At 44.7% G+C, this 10887-nt stretch overlaps 1 protein-coding gene across 1 annotated transcript in view; it reads right to left on the bottom strand.

Moving 5' to 3' along the window:
* The window catches only part of LOC119307937 (1-acyl-sn-glycerol-3-phosphate acyltransferase PLS1), a 7283-nt gene extending 2188 nt beyond the window's left edge, over positions 1 to 5095 (bottom strand). The window contains exons 1-7 of the mRNA XM_037584034.1: positions 4935 to 5095; positions 4432 to 4554; positions 3234 to 3273; positions 3045 to 3118; positions 2898 to 2957; positions 1709 to 1786; positions 1473 to 1631 (exon numbers count right to left, since the gene is read on the bottom strand). Of these exons, the coding sequence (XP_037439931.1) occupies positions 1473 to 1631; positions 1709 to 1786; positions 2898 to 2957; positions 3045 to 3118; positions 3234 to 3273; positions 4432 to 4554; positions 4935 to 5015 (615 nt within the window). The 5' untranslated portion in view covers positions 5016 to 5095. The remainder of the gene's footprint in view (positions 1 to 1472; positions 1632 to 1708; positions 1787 to 2897; positions 2958 to 3044; positions 3119 to 3233; positions 3274 to 4431; positions 4555 to 4934) is intronic.
* Positions 5096 to 10887: the final 5792 nt, after the last annotated feature.

Here is a 10887-nt window from a genome sequence, read left to right as displayed (position 1 = left end):
CCCCTTGTCCATGTAGGCTGTTGTCTTTTGAGTTTTGACCACTGGAAGGGAAGGCAAGATTTTTTGTACCATACTAAAAGGAGTTAATTGCACAAAAGGACAGTAGTTTTGTGGATGCGGTGACAAATATTGAGTCATTTTGACAATAAAACTGACCAACTGAGTCCACCTGTCAGCACAGCCATGTTAATTAGTTGCCAATGCGAGCAGGCCAATGTGCCGGCAAGGCAGGGCTGCGGCATGAGAGACAAGGAGAGGAACAGACGAGGGCAACCACAGGGAGCTTGTCAGCAAGGCGGCCGCTGTGCTCTGGGGGTCACCAGTGGTGAGCCCGGATCGCGTTGGTTGATATCCCGTGTGGTCGCAGTAGCGTCAAATTAGTAGGGGGAAACATCAATGGAGAAGAAAGCATTTTGTGTGTGAGAAGATTTTTCCAGAGGCTCACTTGAGGTGGAGATCAAGAGGCTGCGGCAGCGGTCGGAGCTGGAGAAGGGCATCCTAAATTTGGCGACAAACCAGCACAGTAGCCTCCAGTCAACCTTCCCGTTCGTTTACAACTATACTCTGTCTAATCCCCTTACTAATTTAATTTTGGACCAGAGAATTGCTGCATCGAGGTCATCTTCTTTGTGTCTGACCTTCACTATCTCCAGCATGTCCTCGGACTCGTTCCTGCTTCCTGCATGTCCCTAAGGACCATGCACGTCCTCTTGACCATGCGTGCATACTCTCGTGCAGGGAGCTGAGCCACCACAGTCCACCTATGTTGCCATCTGCCACTATCCAGCCCTCACCCAACACAATCCCGCTCCTCCGCTTCCAAGTAAAACACATGAGTTTCTGGCAAACCAGGACTTCGCATGCACCAACCCGCCTAATTCCATACTCCATTCCTCCTTTCCGGTGTGGGTAGCCAAGCGCAGCGGACAAAGGCCACGGCAGCCGGTCCCACCTCCCAATTTTGACCAGAGAATTGCCGAATCAAGGTCACTGCATGGCTGCTTCCAGTCACATCAGGAGAGATGAGAATGAGATCGAGACAGCTGCACTGGCATGAGAGAGGCAGAGAGAATAGGAGGACCTGACTTGTGTGGAGCCCATCAGCCCATGTCCACTTAAGCATGAGGCATGAGTAATTCGACGGGAGTGTCTGGGCTCTATGTCATTTTCACCGTGAAAGGTTTGGGTGCAGCACTACAGGCTACCTCAGAAGTCGTGGTTGTTTTTATAAAATATCCATAACCTGCCCATTTGTGTTAACACAGCCAAAAACCTGTGGTTTTGCGCAATCAACTCTGTTAAAGAGAAGATAAATCTAAGAATTGTATACGTGTCACAACCAAGCATTATAAAAGTTGTACAAAATGAGACCAGGTAAACAGAGAAAACTAAGGACAGATTTGACATCTGACATGCAAAGTTAGTACTGCACAGAGTACGATATTTCAGTTTGGAAGAAACAAATTGAATACCTTTGTTCGTGGAATCAGCACATTCCTAGGCGCTGTCAAACCCTGTGAGATTGCATATTCTTGAGCTGCTAAAAGTTTTGCTGGAGTAAATCTTGTACCCTCAACAAAAAGGGCAAGCCAAAATGATCTGGGGAAGTCTTTCAACCTTTGAAGACCCGACTGCATTTAAGAGTGTAAATATCATTAATTTACTATGAACCGCAAGGCATTGTAGTATTAGGTAAGGTGAAAAATACTTTGAGTGTTTTTTCATCCTTTGCCCAGCTTCTCTCCAAAAACAGGTATTCTGCAAACCACATGGACCAACCAATAACCTGCAATAGTTGATCAACATAAAACACAATCAATAACTACTTTCTTCAGCTAAATGCATGTGCAGCCTATTCTAGATAATGCCTGTTGAACTTTCCATAAAAAAATCTACACGGACCATAGAGATCATGCTTGTCTGATGCATAGGGATATTATTATATCTGTGCCATGATATCCGGCTTTAGTTCTCCAGTGCTACGGTTACTTGAGTATTCTCAGTTCCAGCAAAAAAAATAGCATCCATTCAATTATCTTTTTTTTTCAAATGTGGTAGTTCTGACTTCAGAAGTTGAGCCTAGACTATTTTCTACAAGAATCAGTTAAGCTTAATACTCCTTCCATTCCATAATGTTGTGCACATAGATTTTCTGGAAAGGCAAACTTTACAAACTTTGACCAAGTTTATAGAGAAAACTATTTATATCTACAATACCAAATATATACGATATGGAAGTACGTCTTGTGATGTATCTAAGGATATGTATTTGGTATTCTAGATGTATATGTTGTTCTCTACAAACTTGGTCAAACTCTATAAAGTTTGACTTCTCAAAAAATCTATACGCACTACATTGTGGAACAGAGGGAGTAGCTTATAAACAGTTTAGTACTACTGTTATTACTATATGACAGAAGTAGTGTCGCCAAGGGCAACATATATGTTGGACAAATTAACTCTTAGTCTGTCAGACAACCCTTGCTTGCCAGTTATCACTGCATCGACTTGTGCCTGTTTGCTGACGCTCTAAAGTTTACTAAGAAACATCATATCTTATATCCAAACAATGCGGGTTGCTCTTCTTAGATACTATTTTTTGTTTATATTTTAGCAGTGGGGATGGTCTCTTCTTAAGGTCTTAAATTCCACTTTGTGGAACCTAGCAGTAGGGATGACCTTTTAAAGGGCATCATTCTTCTTCACCACAAGGCCATTAAAATGACGGCCGAAAGGAAATACTAAATATAATAGTAGTGTACCATATAATTTTAGCACAATTCTCCATTTGAGTAATCTTATTTGATTAATTTCCCTTGCCTTAGTCTTGTCAAGATAACTGAACTATGAGTAATGTAGAACCAAATGTGATGATAGAAATGTACGGGCTAACTTACTGGAAGGAACTTTGAGGATTTCTTCATTATAGCTATTGCGCTTCCAAGGCATCCTGAACGCTGACCATCAAATCACGGGTGACTCATCATAATGTACTTAAACAGATTAATAGTTAAAAAAAATAATACTTAGTAAGTGATAAGAACCTGTGCTAAAATCCATCCAACCAGCCAATCAATGTCACTTCGATGATTGGATATTAGAAGGGCGTGCTCTTTGCCTAAAGAATTCTTCAGATAAGGTCGTATTCAAAACGCATCCTTTTCTAAATATGGTCTAAGTGAATAATGAAATGATATCAGTTCCAAATGGTAATATTGGCATTAACTCCTTACCCATTAGTTTCCAAGTTGCTGGATCCGCATACACCTGTACCTGCAAAATTTGCATGGACTAATATCAGGGAACTATAGTTGTGATATCAATTACTATTTCAAAAAAGTCCAAACAACTTAAGATTTGCAAACAAGCACTTGAAAATTCTGTTTACTCAACTTCCCACCGAAATTTAAGTACAAGAACTTTTTGTACTGTGATTGAATTATCAAGGAGGCACACACTTGAATAAAAAAAAACAGTGACATTGGATGAATGTGTTTTGACCAGTGATTGTTGAAGTTAAGATCACACAGATAAGTTGCTTCCTATTTAATGCAACAGTGAGGAAAACATCATAGTTTAAATAATTATCTAGTACTTCCACTGTGTCAACATATAAGACGTTTTTGCAGTTCAATTTAAACCGCAAGAACGTCTTATATTTAGATATAGAGAGAGCAGCACGAGTTCCATTACATGCCACCATTGGGTCAAATTTGTACACATTACTGCAATGCAAGTTCTTGTCAAACGAAAACGTTGAAACGTTCACTCTGAGTATATAAAAAAAGGCACTATAACATCCCTAACCTGCTTATATACTGCACCCATATCACTCTTCCTTTTGTAATATATATTAGTGCTGCTATTCAGGTTGATTTACAAACACAAAATCAACAGTATAACTGAAAACATGACACAAAGCATCCTCAACTGACATCGCAAATTACAGTTGACACAACAAGATGGCTTGCCTATTCAGACTTTAACCACTTTGAAAAAGCATGTTGACTTTAATCATCTGGTATATGCTAACTGATGGTCTTGATTGTGATCAACCCAACCAACCCTCAGCATTGCCTTTTATCAAAAAGGCAATGCCCATCATCATGCCAGATTAAATTGTGGATCATCCAAAGGCATGCAATCTAACTTTATGCAAGTAATTAAGCAGCAAATTCACCCTGAGGTCGCTATCCATGTACCAACTTAAAAGATACTCCTTCCGTCCCATAATATAAGAGCGTTTTCGACACTAGTGTAGTGTCGAAAACGCTCTTATATTATGGGACAGTGGGAGTAAACAAGAGAGGCCTTGTAGCCGAAATGAAGGATCGTAAGAATATTACACTTTGATTTAACTTCAGATTTGACGTGTAAGTGGCGTATAAAGAAGAAAAGATGGTTGACTTTTTGCTTCAATATTATACATACCTTAATACCTGCCCACCAGTCCACAAGCCAGATCAGCTGAAGCCACAACAACTCGGCCAGGAATACGTTGATCTGCCGGTACAATCGCTTCGAGAATGGCCTTATCGTCAAGAACAATACGGCCTGCAACGTTATGCAAATATAGTAAGAGACCAGGAACGGCTTAATGGAAATTCCAGTGCGAATTAACAGATCAAAGAGCATAATTTGTCAATTTCGAGGCCGCAAATTGAACAATCTCCCAAATTAAGCAGCTGAACTCAAAATGATGGCATCAGATCGGACTGCGTAACACCAACAAAACATATTTGATCCGAGCAAGCGAAGAAGCAACGTGGGCGCGCATGATGAAATCACCAACTCAAACCTACTAAAAGGAAAACATTTACGAAAGACAATTGAATCTCTGCTCGCGAACCTCTCCAGATCACCGCACAATCCCTAGAAAGGGGCGACAGAGAATTACAGGAGACGATTGCCAGACCCGGGTCGCCCGAGGTTACCTGGACAGTGTTGACGACGAGGCCGGAGAGGAGGAAGAGGAGGCCGAGCGGGAGCAGGACGAGCACGAGGGGAATCGCCATGGCCGCCGCCGCGTCTCCTCTCTTGCCGCGGTGTCTCTGGATTACTGGAAAAGCGCGGGGGTTAAGTAGGAAAGATGGGTTCGTTTTCCGCTGCTTGCGGCTGGGCGATGGACACCAACACGGATTTTCATTTTCCTTAAGGGTCTAGATGAAATGCAACAGATTTCAAGCAACGGCGACACTTCACATGGTCCCACCCAGGCCCACAGTACTCACGGGCTCATCTCCCCGACACCATTCACAAGTCACAGGCCCAGGGTCTCGTCGTTTCCTTCCACGAGCCTGTTGAATTGCAAAGTATTTTATTAGCAAAAAAAAAAGATTTGCAAAGTATTTTATCTGAAAAAGTATCAGGGCAACTCCAACCGGCCCACGTAAACGGACATAGTTTTTGTCTGTTTTTTGTTTGTTTAGGTCATCCGAGCGGGGCTCCTCGCGCGCTGGGTCTCCTCGACGGTGCGCTGGGTCGCTCCGCCAGTGCCGCCAAGAACGCTACCTCCCCATCCTCGTCCTCCTACCTCACCACCGAAGGCGATGGTGGAGGGCGGGCGTCGATCTGGATGGCGCCGGGCGGCGCACGTCGTGCTCAGTCACGAGCCAGACATCCTAGTCTAGGGAGTCGGACGTGTACGCTGGGTCGCAACATTGCTTCGGCGTGAGGAGAGCACACCGGTCGCGGATCTCGGTTGCGCGCACGCTCGGTTGCGGATCTCGGTTGCGGCACGACCAACACCGAAATTCGGTGGGGTCGAGGTGCCGGCCATGCGGGAGGTTTACGTCTGGCAACGACAACGGGACACAATACTCCCAATGGTACTCCATGCGATGCACCGAGATGTACAGTCGATCGTGTAACCGTACCACCCCCCTCTACGCCCCTCCACCCCCCTTCCCCCGTGTAGCGCCAAAGTGAAGTTGGTCGGGCCTCGCGATGAGTCGGCCTCATGGTCGTATTTGTCACGCTTGCTGCCGCGGGTAAAGAAGTCCATGGCGATGGCGGCGAACTAGGTTTTGTATCAGGTGATGAGGGAGCAAACTCTAGATGTGAATTGGGGTGGCGAGAAGTAGATGAGGTCGACCCTGCACGCTTGCCATTTAAAAAGGATGTGGCCTAGACGCTTCCGGTCGCTGCCGTGTTTGGTTGCCCGACACGCAGGCCCAATGCGGACACCGAGAGGAAGTGCGGCTCGTCCATCTCGTGTCCATGTGGATGCAAATTTAGGCTGGAAATGCATCCAGACTGGCACCGAGTGGGCGTGTTTTGGGTTTGCGTCTGCGCGTTAGGCCGGCGTTTCTTTCCGTTTCGACACAAAAGGACACACATGCACCAAATGTGTTGGCGCGTTGGAATTTCCTTAGAGCACCTAAAGTAGGACCTGCATGTCTGAGCGGACATCACAATCACTGACCGGTCATGAAATGTCACCCAACTAGCTTCCTCAAGCCAGCCCTATATGTTCGGTACCCTCCCCCCAAACATAGCTCATATCTGAGATGGATATAAGGAGACCTGGACACGTCCATCACATAGGACCCGATAGATCAGACCCACCCCAAAACTCTCCAAATCGTCCCCAACCTAGCCCCCTCTTCCTCTCCTCTCTCCTGCCTCGTCTGTCCATGCCCTCCCCTAGCTCCACCATCACCCGAGCTGATGTAGGGTGGAACCATAGGGGCCGATCTTTCACAATTTGGAGGGGGATTCCCGAAGAACACGACGAACACACGAGGGGAAACACGTGGACAAACGAGAGGAAACACTCAAATCAACAAGAAACGATCACACATGTGCTAGATCCATGAACAAAAAGAGAGATACATTATTCAAATCCAACAAAGGGGGATACAAAGGTCACTAGTTCATCTCCTAGAAGGAGGTCTTCAATCCAGCAGGGGGTCTTCCCTCAAGAGGGGGTCTTCAATCCACTTGGGGAATCTTCTCCTAGGAGGCCTTGGTCTCCAATGGAGTAGGTATCAAGTGGATGAGCAAAGCTCTATCTTCAAAATGAGCTATCACAATGCTAACCCTAGAAAAGTGGAGGAGGAGGCGTATATATAGTCTAAGGGGACGAAGGGGTACGTGGGCTTAGGCCAAAACGCACACGCATGTGGGGGTCCGGATGATTCGGATGGTGTCCCGGATGATCCGGGTGTCAGGGGTTCAGATGATTTGGGCGACCGTCCGGATCGTCCGGGGGCGTCGTAGCGGCTGTAGGGGGTCCGGATGTCCGGGTGGATCTGGATGATCCGGGACTCGGTCCGGATGGTCCGGCTTCACTTAGAGTCATTCTGTCCTGGGGCTCTCTCGTCCGAGTTGGGGTTCGGATCATCCGGGCAAGTCTGGACTTGGTCGTTTTCTTCTTCGTCTTCACGTTCCTCTTATCCCTTCGGTCGATCTTGCTCCTTGGCTTCTTCATGGCTAACTCCTTGGTACCTGAGTATGCAAAGTGTCTCTGTTTGAGGTAGTAGCCATGTCTCATGTGTTTCAAAGAGGAATTGCAAGAGCAGAGATGTCACCTCGGTTTTGAGAGCTCTTGCACGTGCTTGTGTCATGGGTCCGCTTGGCACTTGGTGAGATGATGGTAGGTCCATGGGGATGACCTTGGGATGCTCCACATCACGAGATCCACCGATGTCCCGACCCCACGGCGCCACCACCACCGACAAAAAAACCCACCTCCACCATCGTCGTACGGAACGGTCACCGCCATGGACGCTTTTCCACCGTAGTACGACTTGCTCCCCAGCCATACTCCTTGCCCTCTATGTGTTCGAAAAGATGTAGAGTTTCATAACAAAGAGCTCGATGAATTTATTCAAGACTATTTCTCGTTCATCGGATTCGGATGACAAAGATGATGAGTTCATGATGATGATGAGCATCCAGGAGGAAATGGAGAAGGAAGTGTAGCATATTCTGAATTTCAAGGGTTCGATAAAAGGGGAGGAGAATTGTACACCGATATAGGATCATTGGCGCATAGCTCGTCTACGCAGACTACTTTCAAACCAGACCAACATACCATGATGGGGGTTTTATGTCACTTTCGGATGAGTAAATCCTTATTCTTGCGCGTGGTGAATGACATGGAGACACATTATCCCTACTTCACTCTTAGGAACGATTTGTTGCAGGCAATTGTTGTTCTCCCCTTTGCAAAAATGCGCGAACTCTTTGAGGATGCTTGCATTAAGCAGATGTTGTTGGTGAGATGGTCAAAATGGGGGAGAGCACATGTCTTTAGGTCATGATTAAATTTGCCCGCATCATGGTAAACATGTTTGGAGCAAAGTACCTGAGAGGACCAGTTGCCGAAGACACATAAAGGTTGATGCCAACTAGAGCAACAAGAGGTTTTTCATATAGGCTTGGTTCGGTTGATTGCACGCATTGGCAATGGAAGAACTTCTCAAAGGATTGTGTGGGAAGTACCAAGGTCACACCAAAGAGACCATCAACATAATCAAAGTAGCGACGTCAAAGGACTTGTGATTTGCATGCTTTCTTTGGCATGTCTAGTTCTCACAGTGACATCAATGTGCTCCCATGATCTCCGATGTTCAAGAGACTTTGTGATGGGTGGGGGGGGCTCTATTATGCAACTACACCGTCAACGGACACAATTAAAACATGGGGTACTACCTTGCCGATTGTATCTATCCTCAATGAGCGACATTTTTCAAGATCATATCCAATCCCCATTGCAACAAATAGTGCACTTTGTAATACTGCAAGAAGCAGCTAGGAAGGATGTGGAGAGGGTATTTGGAGTGCTCCAAACTTGTTGGAGTATTTTTCATAGACCTATATTTATTGGGAATCAAAGACATTGTGATAGGTGATGTCATGTTGTGTAATTTTGCACAACATAGTTATCAAGGACAAGGGTGACTGATAACCCACAAGTATGGGGGATCGGTTGTAGCCTCTGTCAATAAGTAAGAGTGTCGAACCCAACGAGGAGCTAAATGTAGGACAAAAATCCCTCAAGTTCTATCGACCACCGATATAACTCTATGCACGCTTAACGTTCGCTTTACCTAGAACAAGTATGAAACTAGAAGTACTTTGTAGGTGTGATAGGATAGGTTTGCAAGATAATAAAGAACACGTAAATAAAAACTAGGGGTTGTTTAGATAAAGAAATAACTATGTTAGTTTTAGTGGAGAGCTTTTTGTCACAAGAAAGTTATTTGTCCTAAGGTAATCGATAACTAGACAAGTAATCATTATTGCAATTTTATATGAGGGAAAGGCATAAGCTAACATACTTTCTCTCCTTGGATCATATGCACTTATGATTATAACCCTAGCAAACATCCATAACTACTAAAGATCATTAAGGTAAAGCCCAACCATAGCATATTAAAGTATCAAGTCCTCTTTACTCCCATACACAAACAACCTACTTACCCGAGTTTAAGCTTCTGTCACTCTAGCAACCCACCATAAGCAAATCATGAACATATTGCAAACCCTACAACGGGGATCCCTCACGCTTGCGCGACACGGAGAGCACCATAGGATAACACCAATAATAAAACATACAACTCAAACCAATCACGATCATCAATTAACCCATAGGACAAAACAGATCTACTCAAACATCATAGGATAGTCATACATCATTGGGAAATAATATATAGCGTTGAGCACCAGTTTTAAGTAGAGATTATAGCAGGGAGAAGAGGTGTTACACTGCTGCATAGTGGGGGAGAGAGTTGGTGATGACGGCAACGAAGTTGTTGGTGTAGATCGCCGTCACGATGATGGCCCCAATGACATTCCGGCGCCACCGGGAGAGAGGGGAGAGAGCCCCCCTCCTCCTTATTCCTTGACCTTCCCCTAGTTGGGAGAATGGTTCCCCGCTGGGCCATGGCCTCCATGGCTGCGGAGGGGCTCACCCCTCCGAGATTGAATCTCTCTCTCTGTTTCCTTCTGTTCATGTGCTCTTTGTTTCTGGCCTTTCACCGTTTCTTAAATTCCCGGAGATCCATAACTCCGATTGGGCTGAAATTTTAACACATTTTTATCCAGATATTAGCTTTCTTGCGCCAGGAGAAGGGCACCAACCGCCTTACGGGGTGGCCACAAGGGCCCAGGGCGCGCCCTACCCCCTGGGGCGCCCCTCACCCTTGTGGGCCCCTCGGGCATTGTCTCGCATTGATTCTTTTTCCCAAAATTCACATATATTCCAAAAAAAAATCTCCGTAAGTTTTTATCCCATTTGGACTCCGTTTGATATGTATTTTCTGCGAAACAAAAAACATGCAACAAATAGGAACTGGCACTGGGCACTGGATCAATATGTTAGTCCCAAAAATAGTATAAAAAGTTGCCAAAAGTATATGAAAGTTGTATAATATTGGCATGGAACAATCAAAAATTATAGATACAACGGAAACGTATCAACATCCCCAAGCTTAATTCCCGCTCGTCCTTGAGTAGATAAATGATAAAAAAGATAATTTTTGATGTGGAATGCTACCTACCATAATCTTGATCATGTAATCTAATCATGGCATGAATATTAAGACACGAGTGATTCAAAGCAATAGTTTATCATTTGACATTAAGACAATAATACTTCAAGCATACTAATAAAGCAATCATGTCTTTTCAAAATAACATGGCCAAAGAAAGTTATCCCTACAAAATCATATAGTCTGGCTATGCTCCATCTTCACCACACAAAGTATTTCATCATGCACAACCCCGATGACAAGCCAAGCAATTGTTTCATACTTTTAATGTTCTCAATCCTTTTCAACTTTCACACAATACATGAGTGTGAGCCATGGATAGAACACTATAGGTGGAATAGAATATGATGGTGGAGGTTGTGTGGAGAAGACAAAAAGGAAGAAAGTC

This window comes from Triticum dicoccoides, chromosome 5B (genome assembly GCF_002162155.2).
Source record: "Triticum dicoccoides isolate Atlit2015 ecotype Zavitan chromosome 5B, WEW_v2.0, whole genome shotgun sequence".
NCBI lineage: Eukaryota > Viridiplantae > Streptophyta > Magnoliopsida > Poales > Poaceae > Triticum > Triticum dicoccoides.
This window is presented reverse-complemented; position numbering and strand designations above follow the sequence as displayed.